The sequence below is a fragment of the Microtus pennsylvanicus genome, chromosome 5, assembly GCF_037038515.1.
Source record: "Microtus pennsylvanicus isolate mMicPen1 chromosome 5, mMicPen1.hap1, whole genome shotgun sequence".
Taxonomy (NCBI): Eukaryota; Metazoa; Chordata; class Mammalia; order Rodentia; family Cricetidae; genus Microtus; species Microtus pennsylvanicus.
The window spans coordinates 120,363,628-120,384,578 of record NC_134583.1 but is presented as its reverse complement, the minus strand read 5'-3'; the positions used below and the strand labels follow the sequence as shown (position 1 = coordinate 120,384,578).

The 20,951-nt window shown below is 47.2% G+C and overlaps 1 protein-coding gene across 1 annotated transcript; it reads right to left on the bottom strand.

Annotated features, from left to right (window-relative positions):
• Positions 1-4,713: 4,713 nt before the first annotated feature.
• Frat1 (FRAT regulator of Wnt signaling pathway 1) lies at positions 4,714-7,247 on the bottom strand. The gene has a single exon (XM_075974094.1). It carries the CDS (start codon positions 7,050-7,052, stop codon positions 6,210-6,212), a length of 843 nt encoding a protein of 280 aa, XP_075830209.1. The 5' UTR covers positions 7,053-7,247; the 3' UTR covers positions 4,714-6,209.
• Between the last annotated feature and the right edge of the window lie 13,704 nt (positions 7,248-20,951).

The following is a 20,951-nucleotide window of genomic DNA, read 5'->3' as shown; positions in this document are numbered from 1 at the left end:
ACAAGGAAGACCTTGAATTTGTTATTCTCCCACGTCCACTTTCCAAGTATTGGGATTACAGGTGTGAATCCCCCTCATTGGCTTCCCTGTGCCTTTTCTTATTTTTTTGTGTATGTGATATGATGTGTATGTGATATGTGGGGGGGCATGCACATGCCACAGCACACGCAAGGCGACAACTCATGGGAGAAGGTTTCTCTTTCCACCACGTGGGTCCAGGGGACTGAACCCAGGTTGTCAGGTGTGGCACTAAGCATCTTTACTTACTGAGACATCTTGCCAGCTCTCTGCCTTTTTTTTTTTTTTTTTTTTTTGGTTTTTCAAGACAGGGTTTCTCTGTAGCTTTGGTGCCTGTCCTGGTACTAGCTCTTGCAGACCAGGCTGGCCTCGAACTCACAGAGATCCGCCTGCCTCTGCCTCCTGAGACTGGGATCAAAGGGGCACGCCACCAGTGCTGGGCTCATCCTCATTTATACAGCAAGATCAAGGATAACTTCAGTTACATGAGACCCTGTCTCAAAACACAAACACAAACTGGATAAATAGCTCAGGGGTAGCATGCGCAAAACTGTCCCCTCTGAGGTCAGACCACTGGGTCACCATCCCAGCTGCACTTTCACAGCAAAGTCTTAAAGATAGCTGAGACCAAAGAAAGCATCTAAATGTTCACTAAAGAGAGAGTAGAGGCTACTGTCTAGCCACGCCAGGGAAACAGCTCGAGGTTAGAACTTGTAACGAAGGATGGATGTACAGTGAAGCCAGCCCAGGCCCGCTGCTACGACCCCGTCCTTCCTTAGTAGAAAGCCCACCCTTTCTAATAAGAGAGAGAGAAAGGGAGGGCAATGGCATATAGCTCTGTAGTTCTGTGATACAATCTGCGTGTGAGGCCTCACAGGGAAGAGAGGAAAAAGGGAGGGTGGGACTTTGGAGAAGTCATTCAGAGACAGTCTTTTCTACAAAAGACTCAAAATCGTGTTTTTATAGAACAGCTTCCTGAGGCAGAAGTAGTGGTAGATGCTTATAATCCTAGGATTTGGGAGGTAGAGGCAAGAGGATTTAGGAATTCAGGGCGAGTGTTGGCTGTAGAGTCAGGGAGCGTCAACCTGGGCTGCACAAGACCCTTATCTCCCACAATTCTGCTAGTTACACTCTGTGCTTTTCCCATTTTTGCAGATGAATTATTGACACAATGAACTTGTGGACCCTGGCCCAAAGCACACAGCTAGCTTCCGAGGACTGGCTGCTGAGCCCAGCTCTTGCCTCCAGTGTCTGGGAGACACAGTTAAGGGCGGGTCATTTACACTCCCTTTATATAAGGATGGGAACAGTGCCCAGGAGAGTTTTTCTTTTCTGCCTGGACCAGCTTTCACAGCATCATGTGGAGTGCACCTCCATCTCTAGATGAAGCGGGAGCCCCAGCCTACAAAGCCTCAGCTCTCTGGGGCTGACGTTCAGTGATTGCTGAGCATCAGTGGAAAGGGGGAGAGCGCTAATTGAGTGAGTTAGTAATTTGGTTGCCAAGGTAACCCTTTTCTGATTGGAAGGAAGGGATCACAGGGTTCAACACAGACTTTGCTGGATAGGAAAGTGTTGTCTGATCTTCACTCCGTGTTCCTGCTTCTAAGCTGGAAAAAGAACTGGGGGGGGGGGGGCGGAGATAAAAATTGAATTCAAAGAGCATTTAAGTCTGGCTTAGAATGGTCTTCGGGTGGCAGACTTTGGAACGGTCTATGTGCCTTTCTTTCATCCAAACCATTATTTGATAATTGATTAATTTTAGTTTTTGTTTCAGTTTGTAGCTTTGGCCTCTTCTCTCACCTGGGCATCTTCTGTAGCCAGCTGTCTTTATAGTTTGCAGACTGTTTCGTAAGAAAATGGCTAAGGGAGGCAACACAGCTGGTAGAGTGATTGCTTAGCACGCCCGTGAAACCCTGGGTTCAACCCCCAGGACTCAGTAACCCCGGTTATTCCAGGACTTGGGAAGTTGAGGTAGGTTGCTCAAAAGTTCAAGGTCACCCTCTGTTACGAAGCAAGGTGAAGGCCAGCCTGGGCTACGCTATCCCAGAAAATCAAAGTTGTTACAACATACTTGGCACTCCACAGCTCCACAGCATTTTCCAGGGTTTCTGTGTCAAGGTTACCAATTTGGACAACCACAGAGGGACCATTTACATGCAGGCTGGCCCAGCAAACAAGGTTGTGCCCTTGATGGTGATGGGGAGTGCCTGGAAAGAGGCCTGAACTGGGAGCCCAGAAATCAGGCTTCTAGATTGATAGTTTCAATCAGTGACTTCAGAGAATCACTCTGTCCTGCCCGTGTTCCTGGGCAATGGTTCTACCTAAAGAATGCTATGATATGGCTGGGTATATCTCAGTGGTTGAGTACTTGCTTAATCTTCATGAAAGTCTGGGGTTCAGCTTGCTAGACAATGCATGCAGTCACATACAGTTCTAATAATCATCATTCATACACAGTCTGATTTATTCTATTCTAAAAAGGATTTAAGGGTGAGTAGTAAAACTTGGCAAGGTTTATAATTTTTTTTTAATATTTATTTATTTTTTATGTATACAATAGTCTATCTGTGTGTATGCCTGCAGGCCAGAAGAGGGCACCAGACCTTATTACAGATGGTTGTGAGCCACCATGTGGTTGCTGGGAATTGAACTCAGGACCTTTGGAAGAGAAGGCAATGCTCTTAACCACTGAGCCATCTCTCCAGCCCAAGGTTTATAATTTTTATTTACTTATTCTTTTATTAAATATAGACACTTTTGGAAGAATCTTAAAATGGAGAGAGAAAAATGGGCTGGGTCTTGCCATATTGCCCCCCTGGTCTCAAACTGCAGGGCTGAGGACTGGAAAGATGTCTCAAAGGTTAAGAACAGTTGTTGCTCTTGCAGAGGACCCGAATCTGGTTCCCAGCATCTACACAGTAGCTCAAAACCATCTGTAACTTCAGTTCCAGGGAATCTGAACGTGTTCTGACCTCCAAGAGCACCAGGCATGGTTGTACATCCCCCCACACGCACACATATATATTCAGGCAAAAAAAAATTCTCAGTCCTTGGCAGGACTTTTATTTAAAAAAAAGTTTATAGAACTCTAGTATATATTTATTAGTCTCCCCACCTTTAGAAATAAAGGGTTTTATGCAGCCAAGTTGGCCCCAATATGTAGCTGATAAGGATGACCTTGAACTCTTGATTCTTCTGTCTATGACTCCCAAGTGTTGGGATTATGAGCATGTACCAAGTCTAGTTTCTGTTTCATCTTTCCAGGGCAGGGTGAACTCTGGCTGCTTACAGGCACGGTCTCATTCTGTAGCCCAGGCTGGCATGGAACTTCTAGCCATCCTTCCGTCTCAGCTTTCCAAGTGCTGGAATATAAACATGAACCACCATGCTTGGAAAAATTTACTACAAGAATCCAGCTCTAGCTGGGCGGTGGTGGCACATACCTTTAATCCCAGCACTCCAGAGGCAGAGACAGGTGGGTCTCTGTGAGTTTGAGGTCAGCCTGGTCTACAAAGAGAAACCCTCTCTTGAAAAACCAATTAAAAAAAATTCAGCTCTTCAGTACATTAGCATTCAATTATGGTCATTTTGGTGTTGGGGAGAGAGCTCTGGACTCCTCTCAGACCTAGATCTCTGTGAAGTGCATCCATAACTAAGAACTCTGGCTGAGAAGCTCAGGGCTGTGCCCACAGCGGAGCCCTGGACCACTGTCCGCACAAGCTCAGCACTGCATCGCAGAGGCCCCTTCCTTGTCCGTGAGCTCTGAAGGTGCCCCTCGGAGACGGTAACGGTCTTATGTGTGTAAGATGTAATGAATGGTGCATTGAGTCAAAAGGGTTGGCAACTAGGGCACAAGGCAGAAAACCTTCCCAACGAGAAAGCTTTTGTTGAATGAAAAATTGAGGACCCTAGTCACCTGGCTACTTAGAGCCAGTTCTGGAAAGGAAGGGTTACGTAAGGCCCACCTACCTCTATTACATGCTGGGCAGCCATCAATACACATCACTGTCCCTGCTGCACAGAGGAGGAAATGGAAAAAAACAGACTTCCAACACTTTCCCAAGGTCCCTTTCTCACTTCCTACGTGGACTTAAACACGAGGCACTCCTCCTGTGAACCCAGCTCAGCTCTTTCCTTGAGGGGAACAGACTGAAGTATTTCAGAAAGGAATGGAAACTGCTGGTTGAGTCACTGCCGGGACAGAAGGGTAGTAAATGTACCAAGAGCAAAGCGGGAGGCGTTATTTAATAAGATCTCAACCAGCGTTCCCACTATCAGCTTTGTATGGTGAATCGCTTCTCATCAACAGCCCACTTAATGACACCAGAAGGGGAGGGGGAGGGGCAGGAGGCCTCTGAGAGCAGCCCTGGGGATCTGATGCCCTTCACTGGCAGGCCTCTTCCTAAGTCTTCACCATCTCTGACACCCAAAGGCTCTGAGGTTTGGTGAATGGGATGGATCCAAAACCTGACCTCACTTGCATTTAACTTCAAGCCAGCACCGATACACACCCAGCTGCACAGACCTCGTCTAACCAGTGAGCTGCTCAGACACAAAGGCCTCTAATTACCATCCGCGAGCCAGGCTGACAGGGATTTCAAGTGTTTTCATGTTTATGGAGATCACAGGAACGTGTTCTGTACATTTTCCCACTGGAGGAAAGTACAAAATAAAAGAGAACCAAAAAAAAAAAAAAACAACCCAACACATTTATTCAAAAACAGTTATTTCAGTTAAGTTAAAATCCTATAATCAGGACAGCCACAATTCCAGTCACTTCGGTGCGAAGTGTAGATTTGTCAATAGCCACATCTGGATGCTGAACAAGCCATTGACTCCATAAAACTAAAACGGTCGCTCAGAGTGAACAGCATTTCCAAGCACTTCACAGTCACAATAGCAAAAAGCCTGCAGCTTTCCCATTTGGAGGGTCACATTTTCTACTCGGTTTCCTTCACTTACAAAGGCGAGCTGGCACAGCTGGGGGAGGGTCAGAAGGAGGAAATCAACTCCCTCTATCCAGGGAATTGCAGCTGTTATTACAAAATGGCCCCGAGAGCCCATTATAAGCGGCTGTGTGAGACTGAGTTATCAGGAGTGCCTGTTGTGCGGAGCCTCTCTGGTCCCTCTCCCTGGCCCCTAGGATCCTCAGCGCCACTCTGCTTGAGTAGGGAAGCAGAGCCAAGGGGGAAGGGTGGTCCTCGGACCACTGTCTCAAGGCAGTTTCTGTGCAGGCCGAGAGAAGGGTCAGGGTCGGTAGTCCCAGGCAGGAACGACAGACACCCAACACCCCCGGGAGGTGGCGCGTGTCCTTACGGGACTCCAGCATTTGCAAAACCGCATGCTCTTCTCCCAGCAAGGCAGCTTGACTAGTCTCCGTTAGTGCCCCACAACACGGTGGGCACCCAGGAAACAGCGACCTTGAACCCAAGGAGGAACGGGTCGCCTTTGAAAACAGTTTAGGAAGGCGGGAGAGAGATCAATCCATGCTTCCCCATAGCCTTCCATCGCCCAACACCGCTCAATGCCGCCTCCCACCCCCACTCGTGGTACATTTTCTCAACACTCCGGTAACAGCAACCAGTTGCAAAAAGGGGTAAAGACAGGAAAAAAAAAAACATAACTTCTATTTAGCCTCAAGCGGGTCCTTTCATGGTACCGCATGTTTTACAATAAAACCAGCACCGCGGAATATATGAGACGGTCTTTTAACTGCCATAAAATGTTCAAGTGTAGTATTTTGGGGTACTCCCCAATAGTATGTCCACTCTGGTCCCCCCCCCCCCCCAACAAAGTGGATCAGGAAACAGCCCTGAAAAGTACAGCAAGTAACTGTGATACTCGTCCTTCGTCTGGCTGATCCTGAGAGCATGCACCATGGGCCACGTGGTTGCCGGTGCCCCGCAGAGTCTGCGTGGAATTGCAGCGTCCAGGTTGGATTACGCCAAAAGAGGAGTCCTGCTGACAGCCCGCGGTGCACTCAATAAAATCTGCTTTAAACAAGCCTAACTCCTGTATTTCAATTCAAGCAGTTTGGGGCTCTCGACCATGAAAATATTTGCGATTTTTCGGCTGTATTTCTTAGCTTATTATCCCGTTTTCAAATGTTCGAGTTTTCCACCAGTCCGGTGCAGTCCTGGGTGATTCCCTTCGTCCCCGGTTCCAGGCTGGTGCTGTGGCCACCCTGGTTGTTAGCTGCCAGGGACAAGTAGGTCGTCTCCAGTTCTGAGCCGCGCCCTCCTCGCGCAAGCGCCGGGGTCGCTGTAGGCCGCTCGAGGGCTCCGGGGTGAAGGCGGCTCGTGCACCGGGGCCGACAGAGGCCCGATGAACTGGTGTGCGGGAAGCTTTGCGTGTAGCTGTAGCCGTCGCGAATGGAGCCTCCGCACCGCCTCCTTGATGAGGTTTCCCGAGAGCACGAGCTGCTGCAGGAGCCGGTGCGGATCGTCGTCCCCGGTGCGGATCTCGGGCTGAGAGCCGCGTCGTTGTTGCAGGCGGCGGGACGCGGCTGCGCTCCGGAGCCAACCCCGCCGGCACGGGCCCGAAAGAGGCTGCGGGAGGCTTGGCTTGCCGGTCCCCGAGGGTCCCTCAAGGCCAGGCTGCGGGGGCAGAGGGCACAGGGCGCTGGCGCCCCCGGCGAGCTCCGCCACGCAGTAGGGAGCCGCCCGACCCCGCACGCGCCCGCGCTCTCCTAGCACGCAGCGCACCGCCCCCGGGGGCGCCGGGTCCCCGGCCTCCGCAGGCGCGGCCGCTCGCAGCAGCCGCCTAGCCGGGGCCCGGGCCTTGTCCGCCGGCAGCGCCGCCACGACTCGCGGGGGCGGAGGAGGGGGCGGGGGACCCGGGGCAGCACACGGCGAGACCGGGTCGTCGTGCGCCGCGTCCAGCTGCAGCGTTTCGCCGATCTGGGCGATGAGCTGGTCCACGTCGGCCGAGCCGCCCAGAGTCACCGACTGCTGCAGCAGAAGGAAGCTGTCGTCGTCGTCCTCCCCCTCCGCCTCGTCGCCGGCTTCCTCCTCCTCCTCCCTCCTGCACGGCATGGCCCCCCGCCCGGGCCCCCGCGGCTGTGCGGGCGTCGCTGGCGGCTCGGTTGCCCGCGGGCTCGGCGGGCCGCGGCTGGGGCGGGAGCGAGGCGGAGGCCGGGGCCGGGCCTGGGACGCGGAAGCCGGGGCCACCGGGCAGTCGTGCCGCGCGCCTTCCAGCCGCGGGAGCCGGAACGCTGCCGGCTCGGGTTGATTTGTAAACAATGGGTGACGTCGCGCGGCTCCTACCACTGCTTGCGGCTGGGGGATGCTGTGTCCTTGGCAGCGGGGAGCCTACTGGGCCAGAAGACTGAGTGTAACCTGGCTGCCCCCGAGCCTCTTGGCCGTGTCTGCCGTGTGCGGGGATGTATTGGGAAGCTGATTCTGGTTCGCTCAGCCGGGCCTAATTGTCATTCCACAAGATGGACACCTTGGGGGACTCGATTGGTTTCTTCCACACACAGTCACTTCCACACACTTACACCTCCACACACTCCCCTCAACACGTCAAGTGGTTTGGTTTAGGCGGTGGCGTTTTTTTTTTTTTTTTTTTTTTTTTTTTTTTTAAGGTTCAGGTGCCAGCGTCAGGCGAGCATGGAAAGAAGAGGGGGAGAGGCTAGGAATTGATGTGACGATTAGGGAAAGGACGTTGTCAAAGATGGAAAAAAGATCCTGCTGTCTGATATGGATGGCCGGGTTGGAAACTGCGCGGGGGGGGGGGGGGGGGACGGCCACAGATTAGTGTTTCTTGACTGGCACCCCCTCTCCCCCACCCCGATAGGGAGTTGACTCCTGGCCGTTTGCGAGGGGCTGTAATATGGAAAGTAAGTGTGTGTGTGTGTGTGTGTGTGTGTGTGTGTTTTAGAGTACTTCACCAGCCTAATGGAGAGTAGTCCCCTATAAGGGGGGCACAGGATGAGCTGTTTCTATAAAGGCAGAGGCCTGGCCATCTTAACCGTTCGAGATAGCATTGTTAAATTAATGGTTAACCAAGTCTTTATTATTTCTTTTTTGTAATATTTATTTATTTCGCGGCAGGACCTGGTGTCTCTCCTTGGATTGACTGTGTAGCTGAGGATAACCTTGAACTCCTGATCCTCTTATATGCACCTTGCAATTGTGGCACTAGGTCAAATTTGTCTAACGATTTATTTTGAAGTGTTGGGGATTACATCTAGGGCCTTGCACATGATAGGAGTGCTTTACTTCTGAGCTGTTAGAAGATCGATGACTGCAACAGACATCAGTGTGGTGACACGACACACATCTGTAATCCCAACACCGAGAAGGTGGAGGCAGAAGTATCACAAGTTCAAGATCATTTCTGGCAAAATAGCAAATTTGAAGTCAGCCTGGCTGCATGAAACTCGATGTTCCTACCATTGAACAGCCCTAGTTTCTAGTCCACCACTGGGGGAATATACTGAGTCTAAACGAGTGGATTTTGTAATATGTAAGCTGTACTACATAAAGCTCTTTTAAAATTAGTCATAAAGCATTTGCACACAAACACACAGAAGCCAATGCAGAGTTTGGCAGTGGGCAGGCAGGTACTTTCTAGTATTTAGCAAGAGTCTAGCCAAAGCCAGGGCTTGCACTCCTTTGTGGAGGAAGAGGTGTGAAGATTACTCAAACCCGTGAGTTTTAGATTGAGGCTGAACTCAAAAGAAAGTAAATGAGAAAAACAGCTCATAATTTAAGAGCACTGGCTGCCCTTCTAGAGGACCTGGGTCTACACCCATCTGCAACTCCAGTTGCAGGGAGTTACATGCCTCTTCTGGCCTCCATGTGCACCAGGGACACAAGTAGTACATAGGCATATATGCAGACAAAAACACCCATACATATTTAAAACTTTGTTTGTTTGAGATAGGATTTCTCTGTGTAACAGCCCTAACTGTCCTAGAACTAGCCTTGTAGGCCAGGCTGACCTCGAACTCATAGAGATCTGCTTGACTCTGACTCCCGAGTGCTGGGATTAAAGACATACACCACCACTACCTGGCTCATTTAAAACATTAAAAAAAAAAGAAAAAAAAGAAAAATTGGTGTCTGGTGAGATGACTAAGGTTTACCGCTCAGACTGTCTGCCTGAGTTCAGCTCTCAGGACCCAGGGGCGGAGGAAAGAACTGATTCCCACAAGTTGTCCTGCGGTGGAATAGTCCTTTTGTTCACTCTGAAGATGTTTTGTTCTCATTGGTTTAATAAAGAGCCAGCTGGCCAATGGCTAAGCAGAAAGAGGTTAGTCAGGAGAGCCAGATGCAGAGAACTGCTGGGTAGAAGGAGGGCGGGGTTGCCAGCCTCACACAGAGGGAGCAGAGTTGAGGGAGAATGCTCTTGTTCGTTATAAAAATTTGTCACTCATGTTAGTTTAAAACTAACTGATTGGCCAGTAGCCAGGCAGGAAGTATAGGTGGGGCAACCAGACTAGGAGAATTCTAGGAAGATATGCAGTCACCTGCCAGATGCAGAGGAAGCAAGATGAGAATGTCTTATTGAGAAAAGGTACCAAGCCATGTGGCTAAACATAGACAAGAATTATGGGTGAATTTAATTTGTTAGAGCAAGTTAGTAATACACCTGAGCAATAGGCCAACTAGTTTGTAATTAATATAAACCTCTGTGTGTTCATTTGGGATTGAATGGTTGCCGGACTGGGTGGGACAGAAACTTCTGTCTAGGAGCAGGATGTGTAGAAGATGAGATAACAAGCCATGAGCCTCTTAGCAGTACATCAGTGAATAGGAATTGGGTTCATTTAAGTTATAAGAGCTAGTTAGTAACAAGCCTTAGTTAGTTAGTAACAAGCCTTGGCTGAGCATTTATAATTAATAAGTCTCTGTGTGGTTATTTGGGAGCTGACTGGCAGGACAGAAAAGTCTCCTTTACACTGTCCTTCAAACTCACCCTCACTAGATAAATAAATGTAACTTTAAACATTTTGAAAGAGAGTTAGGTTCATTTTTGTCAAGTGTAGAGGAAAGAACAGAGGAAAAGTCAGTCCTGTTCTCCTCCCCACACTTTTTTTTGGAGACAGGGTTTCTCTGTAGCTTTGAAGCCTGTCCTAGAACTTGCTCTGTAGACCAGCCTGGCCTTGAACTCACAGAGATCTGCTTGCCTCTGCCTCCTGCGTGCTGGGATTAAAGGCGTGCGCCACCACTGCCCGGCCCCTCAGCTGGCCTAGAATTCACTCTGGAGCTGAAGATGGTCTTGAACTCCTGATTCTCCTGCCTCTGCCTCCCAGGTACTGGGATTACAGGTTCTTGCCACAGCTCCCTGCTTGTAATAGAGCAGTTTGGAGAAAGTAATTGAACTTCTAAATCTAGGTAATATGGACTTCTACAGTATTATAAAATTAAAATTAATTGTTAGCAGATAGTCTGCTTTCCATCTCCACATCCCCACCAGGCAGGATCTTACTATGTAGTCCAAACTGGCCTAGAATTTCTAATGATTCTCCTGTCTTGGTTCCCTTGGTTCCCTGAGTGTTGGGATTGCAAGCACTTGGCATACTCCAAGCATTTTTTCCTTTGTAATTTAGATGCCATTTATTTTATTTATTTATTGCTCTACTTAGACTCTCTATAAACATAATTGGTGATAAGTTCTCTCCTCATTTTAACTCATTGTTTAAATGAAAGTATGGTCAAGGTAGGTCTTTACTAGCTGTGTTATTCATTCACCTGATTATTTAAAGTTTTAAGGTAAGATAGAGAACCAGGCATGGTCTACAAGCTCATAGTCCTGGCACCTGGGAGACAGGTAGAAGGGTCAGAGAAGTTCAAGGGCAGGTTCTGCTACAGGGTAAGTTAGAGACCAGCCTGGGCTGTATGAGATACTGTCTCAAAAAAAAGGAAAGGAAAGAAAAGAAAAGAAAAGATGAGACATGAAACAATTTAAATAATAGCAGTTTAAAATTTATGTTTTTTTTTCAACTCAAAATATATGTTCACAGGGCTCAATGGATGGCCCAATGATTAAGAGCCCTTGTTGCTTTTCCAGAGGACCAGGTTTAATCTCTAGCACCCACATAGTGGTTCACACATCTGTGATTCAGTACCATGGAATCTGATGGCCTTGTCTGACCTTTGTGGACTCCAAGCATGCATGTAGTACACATACATACATGAAGACAAAACACCCACACATAAAGTCAAATGAATAAATATATAAAATTCATAAGCCTGATATATTACTGTATGAAAATGAGAAATGATACAGCTATTTTGGGAAAAATTCTGGCAGCTAGTTTCTTGTACAACTAAACACATACACGTGTAACTCAGTTCCAGTCAGTATTTACCCACGTTAAACAAATACCCAGGCCATGTCAAGGCCAATCATAGCAGCCTTATTGATCACAGTCCCAAATTCGATCCGCCCAAGTGGTCCTCTACAGGAAATGGAAAACCAACCTAAAGTACATTCAAATCATGATATGGCAGAATGAAGCTCCCAAACACTATGCTAAGTGAAAGAATCCAGAGAAAAGAGTCATGCCATAGTGAAGTGTCAGAACAGACAAAGTAACTTTCTTTCCTTTTTTGAGATAGGGTCCAACTATGTAGCTCTGGTTGTCTTAGAACTTGTTATATAGACCAGGTTGGCCTTGAACCCACAGAGATCTGTCTGCTTTTTGCCTCCCAAGTGCTGTGGAATAATCCGTTTGTACACTGTGAGTATGTATTACTCTCAGAGCCAACTGGCCAATAGCTAGGCAGGAAGAGGTTAGGAGGAGAGCCTGACTAAGAGAACATGGGAAAGGAGGAGGGCCCAGTTGCCAGGAGAGGCAGAGGAAGCAGGAGATGAATTTGCCATGCTAAAAAAAAGGGTATCACCACATGGTAGAGCTTAGATAAGAAATATGGGTTAATTCGAGTTTTAAGAGCTAATGAGCAATAAGCCTAAGCTATCAGCTGAGCATTTATAATTAATGATAAGTCTCTGTGAGGTTATTTGGGGGTTGGCTAGTGGAACAGAAACTCCTGCCTACACTCAAGTTCTGGGATTAAAGGCATGCAACACTATGCTCATCAAAGTCATTTTCAATGGGGACAGATGAGAGAACTGATATCATTGGAGAAGTCTGAAGAGGTAGGAAGGAAACTTGGAGGATGGGGGCAATACTCTTCTCTCTCCTCTGTTGTGGATCTCACAGGTCTAGGCTTCTGAAGGAATTTAACAAATGGTATATTTCAGGATTCATTGCAAATTTTATGCAATAAGTAAAAACGACAAAAAAGACTGCATTTTGGTTACTAACATGCACGCCAATGAGTTTAGAGGTGAGGCAGGCTGATGCTGGCACATCTGCAGTGCACTGAAATGTGAGATGGATTAATGTAGGGCAGGAGGATTGCTAGACAGATGGGCATGTGATAAAACAACAGAAACGGTTAGTTACTGTATGACCTACATGAGGGTGAGCTGCTCTCAGGTGTGTGTAGTAGTAGGAGCGGCGGGCTGAGTCCCCGCACCCGGCCACCTGAACGGCTAGCTTTACACGAAATAATTACACGGAAACTGTATTCTTTTAAACACTGCCTGACCCATTAGTTTCAGTTTCTTATTGGCTAGCTTTTACATATTGATCTAACCCATTTCTATTAATCTGTGTAGCCCACAAGCTGGCTTACCAGGAATGATCTTAACCTGCGTCTGTCTGGAGTGGGAGAACCATGGCGACTCCTTGACTCAGCTTCTTTCTCCCAGCATTCCATTCTGTTTACTCCGCCTACCTAAGGGTTGGCCTATCAAATGGGTCTAGGCAGTTTCTTTATTAATAAGAAATCACTCCCACATCATTTCCCCTTTTCTGTTTAAACAAAAAAGAAAGGCTTTAACTTTAACATAATAAAATTACATATAGCAAAACAGTTATTAAGCAAGAATCACAGTTACAATGTTTATATCTATTTTATCTTTTATCATAACAATGGAAAACTATAACTACCTATCCATTCTTCAACTCCATCAAAGACTCCAGAAGGATATAATATTACCTAAGTAAACAAGAAAATGACAGAGACATCTCGCTGACTGTACAGTCACCCAAAGTTCCTCTGTACCATTGGGGCATCCATCTTCAGCCTTCAGGCCCATAGTATCCAGGAGACATTTCCATGAAGCAGGCAATTTCAAAGACAGTTCAGTCACTATCTGCTGTGTCCTGCAGAATGTCTCGCACTCTTTCATGAGTCATGAACCCCAAAAGACCGTCTCACCTTTAGGCAAGTTCAGCAGTCCTCTCTCTGAGGGTTCTCTGTGTCCATTTTATGCAACAGTCCAGGCAAGAGCAGTTTCTTGCCCAAATGGCTATCAAACTCCATAAGGATCCTCTTCGATGCCCATCTTCCTCTCGAAGTAGATTGGTGCCGCCAGGAGCAGACATGTCTCATTGTCATGAAAAGTCCTAAGTTATTAAAATATTTTAAATGCCATATTCTGTAGCCTTTGAGAGATATGAAGAATGCCTATCTGAAATATATCTCTATATATCTAGAAAATCTAAGTAACATGACTACAAACTTGACTATTATTTATGATTATCCATCAACAACCTATATTTCCTAATTATACATTACATTTTAAAAATGAACTACATAATCACACCTTATTCAAGATCAAAAATACATATACATATAACAAAATTGACCTTAAAATCCATACCAATGCAAATTATTCATACCTATATCATACCCCCCTTTAAATGTAAAAGAACATTTATAAACAATTTTTGGGAATATGGGCGCAGTTTTTTCTCTCCAAACTGCTTCCTGCTGAATGGGGGCGTCGTTAATTAAGTCTTTCATGGTATAACCTGTGTGCCAGGGTCATCTCAGTTGGCAGTTGAGCGAAGTAATTTTTTGAGGGTGTTACAGCAACCTTTCAGGAGGGCGTGGTCTATCATACCAAATTGTAATAGAAGAAATCCACAGGGTCTGGTCCTCTGTGAAAACAAAAGAAGACCCTTTCCAAAGCATCATATCCTTAGACCCAAATTTTGAAATCGTAATACCCTTATATCCATTCTGGTTTAGCTTGGCAGCCCATGTAATGAAATGTCTCTCTGTACTTAGCTCCTTTAGAGTCAAAAATTTTAAAGAAAGCACAATGTACATAATCCAGACTCTCTGTGAATTTTCCATTTTTACGTGGCTTATTTTTCTTTATTTCTTTTAATCTCTTAACTATCTGTACTCTGTCTCTTTAAAGACTTTACCTTTTTTTTTTTAAACCATTAACTTTATTCTCTATATTCTTTTTCTTCTCTCTCTCAAGCCTACGTACATTCATCCAACAGTATGGTCTTTTATGTCTGAATCTGTTTTATTGTGAATCTGTAACATTTTTTTACTATCCAGGAGCATTTCTTAAAATGTTAAGCAGTTCTTAAAAACTTAAGTTGCACCATGTACAGGTAATACGGTAATAAGGTACAGCCTGTTTCCTGCCCAATCTAAACCTTAACTGCGCTGTTTTTATGGTAATTACGGTAGTTCCTACCTGAGACCAGCACAGTTCAGCATGGCGGAGCTGAGCAGCTCCTGCCTCAGAGCCATTTGGTGCCCCTGAGCCACACACAGTTCCAGGCACACAGCAGTCCACATTGCCATCAACCAAGCCGTAGAGCTTTACTCCAAATGCTCCATTCAAAAGCTCTGTCTCCCACAGAGGCCAGACAGAGATCACAATGGCGGCACAGCCCAGAAAGCCGGCATTTTAAAACAGCCAGTTTTTTCCTGCTGCTGAGTCAGGACAATTTCTTTGCGGTGCGCAACCCACAAACAGCAAAAAGCTGTCTTAAATTCTCTCTCTCTCTCTCTCTCTCTCTCTCTCTCTCTCTCTCTCTCCTTTTTAAGCCCTCTCAGGTTTTACGTGGAGTTCATTAGCACGTTGGGCGCCACTCTGTAGTAGTAGGAGCGGCGGGCTGAGTCCCCGCACCCGGCCACCTGAACGGCTAGCTTTACACGAAATAATTACACGGAAACTGTATTCTTTTAAACACTGCCTGACCCATTAGTTTCAGTTTCTTATTGGCTAGCTTTTACATATTGATCTAACCCATTTCTATTAATCTGTGTAGCCCACAAGCTGGCTTACCAGGAATGATCTTAACCTGCGTCTGTCTGGAGTGGGAGAACCATGGCGACTCCTTGACTCAGCTTCTTTCTCCCAGCATTCCATTCTGTTTACTCCGCCTACCTAAGGGTTGGCCTATCAAATGGGTCTAGGCAGTTTCTTTATTAATAAGAAATCACTCCCACATCAGGTGTGTACCTAAAGTATGTCTACTCAAGAACTGTGTACAAACGTTAACAGCAGCATAGCTCACGTGTTTAGCGCCCGATGATTGGCGTGTATACCCATTCTTTGAATTGTCACCACTCTACTGGAGTGACGTGTTGATACAGAGGTGAGATCTAAAAACATGATGCTAAGTGAAAGAAGCCTGGGGCTGGGCAAACGGAGGAACTTACTGTAATCCCAGCAAGTGGGAGGCGGAGGCAGGTAGATCTCTTAAGTTTGGGGCCAGCCTGCTCTTGGCTTACATAGGGAGTTCCAGATCAGTCAGAGTTACATGGTGAGACCCTCTCAAAACAAAAAACAAGACAAACAAACAAACCCAAAAGTCTGAGTTGAGACTCCATAGAGACACAAAGCAGAATAGTACTGAGTGTTGCCAGACCGTGTGAAGAGAAAGGACTAAAGAGGTAATAAAATGTTCTGGAATTAGGTGATGTTCATAAAGTACAATACACCAGACATCACTGGAAAGCCGGACATGGTGACACATCCCTACAGTCGCTGAACTTGGGAGGTGGAGGTAGAAAGACTGAAGCTACAGAGGGAGTTTAAGGCCAGTCTGGGCTACATGGGACCTTGTCTCAAAAAACAAGCAATTCCCCCACATCCCCAGTAAACCGACCACTGATGAAGTAGCAAGGAAAAGGGCGTGGGGGCCTGGGGATGGGGTTCAGTTAGCAAAGGGCTTGTCTAGCACGCAAGAGACCATGGGTCCCATCTCCAGACCTAAGCCAAGCAAACAAAGCCCCAGAAAATGCTGAAGCACATGCTTTAGAATGGTTCTTCACCTTTGTTGCTGCTGTTGGACTCCAAGGCCTTGCATATGCTGTGTGTTAGATGAGTTCTAATACGGAACTAGCCTCAATCTCAGAACATAAAGCATTTGGGAAGCAGAGGTAGGCTAATCTTAAATCTCTATGAGTTCAAGGTCAGCCAGGGCAACATAGTGACAAGCTGTCTAAGAAAAAACAAAAAGGGGGGGATGTAGATATAGGATAATAGGGTATTGTTCACTGTCGAAGTTTTCAGTTTCTTTGGTGTTAAAAATTTCAGGATTGCCCCATAATGATGGCACACGCCTTTAATCCCAGCACTTGGGAGGCAGTGACAGATGGATCTCCAAGTTTGAGGCCAGCCTGTCTACAGAATGAGTTCCAGGACAGCCAGGGCTACACATAAAACCCTGTGTGGAAAAAAAGCCCCCCCCCAAAAAAACAAACAAGAATTTTAGGATCATCAGCTTTAGAAAAGTGGAGAGCATAGTGTTCCCAGTGCAGGCAAGGATAGGGCTGGGGGCCGAGGGAAGGGAGTAGAGGGGAGGGGGAATCGAACACCTACTCCGAGGTTGGCAGGCACACAGGGGAAATATGTAAGTTTGCATCCCAAGGATGAAAGAATTTCCTTGGCCTGCTGTAAATTGATCAAGTTCTTCCCAACTTCGGGTGGTCACCAGCAAATGAGGTGAGACTCTTGCAAAAGCCACAGGGTCGTAGAATCGCATGAGAAGCTGCAAGACAGACAAAGGGTGGTTTTCACTGTTCCCTTGGTGGCCAACCAACTCCCCAGGCGCAGACATGGGAAGAGCCAGCCCTGAGGAGCAGGGATTTGTACAAAGATGAGAATGTAAGAGATCAGGGGATTCGAACAGTTGCTGAGAGGTCTGAGGGAGGTTTTGAAGGCCTCTCAGTGGAGCTGCTGAGGAGGCGGGGGAAGGCTGACATCCTGACCACTGGAAGCTGCTGTTGGGGTGGGAAAGAGGAGCAGCCACTGGGCAAGCAGGTGCCTGAGCCCCTGGATCTCAAGCACAGAGGTTAAAAATGGCCATATGGCTTTGGGCTGACACAGGCATAGAGGTGTAGAACATTTCCTCATGAGCAGGAGGAGGAAGTACTCAGGCGGGAGGTTCAGAGGGCTGCTCTCTGCGGTGGGAAACTTACCAGAACTGGAATGAACAGCATCCTCCCAATTCCTAAAATCCAGGACTTCATGCACTTGACCTCCACACTGGGTGACTGTGGGCCCCTGCTACTGTGACTGGCATGTTCGTAAAATGAGGAAAATGGACAGAAACACATGAAGAAACCCCAGGTACTGGATTATTATTGTGTCTGCCTCTCAGATCGGCAGCTCAGGGTTTCACAGCTTCGGCAGTGGGCCTTGGATCACACCAGGCCTGTCAGGCCTCCCCTGAGAACAGGGACCAGGATGAAGAGATGGGAAGAGGAGCGGTACCTCTCTGTTGATATGCCAATCCTAGGCAAGAATAGCCACGGGGATCCCGGCTCAGGGATCATGAGGACGACAGCCTGAGGTGCATGGGATTGCACTAGGTTACTACAGAAGCAGCCATGACGCCAAGGCTGATGTGCAGCCTGATTGGCTGTCGCTGTTGAGGGGAGGCAGTCTCACAGTGTGCAGAGGTTTAGCGCCTGTCTGGATGCCCTGGCTGGCTGTGGTACGACAGCACTGAAAGTTAGGAAACACACAGCAGGGTTCAGTATCTACTTTTAAATTCCAGCTATACTAATTTAAATACATGATACAACAACATGAATCAAAAGGCCAACTGTAGTATTTGTGGCTCATTTCTTTCAAGGATATTATATGAATTTTGCTCATTCAGTTATTGTTCATTATTTGTATCCTGTCTCTCTGTGTCAGATAAGTAGCAGCCCGAGTAGGGGCTGCTGTTTATCTCTGATAACCATTTCTGCCTTTAATAAACAGTGAACTGTGGTTGCATCTGAACGACAAGGTTGCATGTGTCAGGGCTGGAGAGATGGTTGTGTGGATAAGAGCACTGGCTCCTTTTCCAGAGGACCTAGGTTCCCCATTGCCCACATGGCAGCTCACAATACTGCAACTCCAGTTCCAGGGGATCTGATAGCCACTTCTGGCCGCTGTGGGCACCGCACACACAAGTGCTGCATTTGCATAGAGGACAAATATTCATACACGTAAAATAAAAATTTAAGACAAAACATGTAAAAAGACTGTAGATAACAATTTCTTTTGCCAACAGGTGTGGCCATGTGATTAAGTTCTGGACAATGAGATATACGTAGAAAGTATCATGTCATCCCTTAGGGACATCTCCCTCTAAGAGGCAAGCCTTTCTCTTTCTCTTTTTGTTCGTCTGATTTTATTTTTACAGCTTAAACAGTGTCTCACTAAATCGCTCAGGCTGGCATTGAACTTTGCATCCTGCTGTCTTAGTCTGTGAATTACAGGGTGCACTACCACACCCAGAGGTTTTCTTTCATTTTCTTGTCTGGAACGTGGATGTGATGGCTAAGCTCTTGCAGTCATGGTGAACTCTGAGATGAAATGGCAATGAATGCAATGTCTCAAAGACACCAAGTCTATATGACTGCCTGTGGGTCATGTCTATGTGAGGCAGAGGCAACCTGTCTTGCCTTGGCCAACCAGGACCTTTCAAAAGACAATGTCATTATCAGGAAATGTGCGGGGTGGTTTGACATCGCCCGCAGTGCCCGAGTAGGACACAGACAATAACTGTCACTACCAAACACATTATTTTTAGTAGATTTCTTGAGATATAATTTGCATGCTAGAAATTTCCCTCATTTAAAGTCTGCAGGTCAGTGCTGTTAGACGCTTAGAGCTATGCAGCCACTTACCATAACCTAATTTTAGGACATTTGCATTTCCCTAAAGGAAACTTTTTACCCATTTCTGTGTTAGGTACTTATTCTCTTCCCGACATCCCGGAAAGTGCCTTACCTCAGTCATTGCCTTTAGTCTTCCAGTGACCTTTGAGTTTGGTACTGTTGTGTCTCCTTTTCCTCCTTTTTTTAAAAGAGTAATTTAAAAAAAAATTGTGAATTATGCATATAGATGTGTCTCTGTTGGTTTTTGAACACGGTGCAGATGTTTAAGGAGTCCACTGAATCCTCTACAACTCGAGTGATAAGCGAGTTGTGAACCGCACAGTGTGGGCGCTGGGAAGGGAGTCTCCACAGTGTGGGCGCTGGGAAGGGAGTCCTCCACAGTGTGGGCGCTGGGAAGGGAGTCCTCCACAGTGTGGGCGCCGGGAAGGGAGTCCTCCACAGTGTGGGTGCTGGGAAGGGAGTCCCCTGGGCCTGGAGTTATGGATAAGTAACCACCATATCGTGGCTGGGAACTGAGCCCAAGTCCTCTGCAAAAAAAACGGTAATATTCTTAAGTATTTGAACTGCATGCTCTTCCTCATCCCCACACTAACTCTTAGTGCTGGAGCTGGGATTTAGGCTCAGATTATACTTATATGATATATTTATTCTTTAAATTTAATGTATATGGCTATTTTGCCTGTTTGTATGTCTGTGCACTATATGTGTGTCTGGTGCCCACAGAGGCTAGAAGAGGCATAGGATCCCTGGAGCTGGAGTTATAGAAGGTTGTGAGCCACTGTGTGGGTGCTAGTAACTGAATCTAGGTTGTCTGGAAGAACAGTAAGTGCTTTTAACCACCTAGCCATCTCTCCAGTTTTATTATTATTATTATTTTGGTTTTTCAAGACAGAGTTTCTTTGTGTAGCCTTGGCTGTTCTGGAACTTACTCTGTAAACCATGCTGGCTTCGAATTCAGAGATCTGCCTACCTCCTTCTCCTTAGTGCTGGGATTAAAGACATGGGTCACCACCCAGCTGCTTTTGATTGACCATCTCTCATTATTCAGGCTGGCCTTGAACTCTCTGTGGTTGAAGAAGATCTTGAACTCCTGATCCTCCTGCCTTCCACTTCCTGAGTGCAGGGATTACAGGTGTGTACCATCACACCCAGCTTAAATTTAGTTTTAGCCTGTGCCAAAGCCAGGACATCTCAAACTGCTTCCCAGAACTCAGATGCCATGCTATTACCTGGGCTTGGAAGTCGCCAAAAAAAGTTTTCTTGTTTCCTCCGTTCCTTCCTCCGTACTTCCTCTCCTCCCTCCCTCCCCTCCCCCTCCCTCCCTCCCCTCCCCTTCCCTCTCTCCTTCCCCTTCCCTCCCTCCCTCCCTTCCCTTCCTCCCTTCCTCCCTCCCTTCTCCCTTTCTGTGCTAGAGATCCCAGGGTCTGGCACACCGGGCAGAGCTCGCCAAGGCCTGATGATGGTTTCCTCGGGTGCCCTGGCCAGCAGCCGTGCCCTATTTCTGTCGCATTGCCTATGCCCTTTGCACTCCCTTGGCCAGCAGTGTGCCATTTGTGTCTAAGCTCAGACTTCTCCTTTAATCCAGTGGTGACAGATCAGCTCAAGCTGCCCAGATCTGCTCAGGTTACCCACATCACTCCTATGTGGGACAGGTTTAGACTGTTTTCCTTCACACGGCATCCCAGTTTTGGGCCTATCTGTCTTCCACCCCCACAGAATCCCTTTGCTCCTGTTATGCTGGGCCCATGCCAGCTGTCAGTGTCTCTGACATGTTCTTGTCCCTCTGTGCATGGCCTTGTTCTTTGTGTTGAAAATGCCTTTGCCCAGTCTCCAGAGAATGAAACCCTACCCATTCTGGCTACAAATTCTCCGTGAAGCTGGCTCTGCTCTTGCCAGCAGCCAATCATTTCCCGGACCTCTGCCCCCTCCCCTGCTCTACTTAATTCCCAAGCTCTCTTCCTTTGCCTAGTGACTGGG

Coding starts and splice junctions, on each gene's coding strand:
- Frat1 (XM_075974094.1), bottom strand. CDS start 7,052: ATGCCGTGCAGGAGGGAGGAGGAGGAGGAAGCCGGCGACGAGGCGGAG.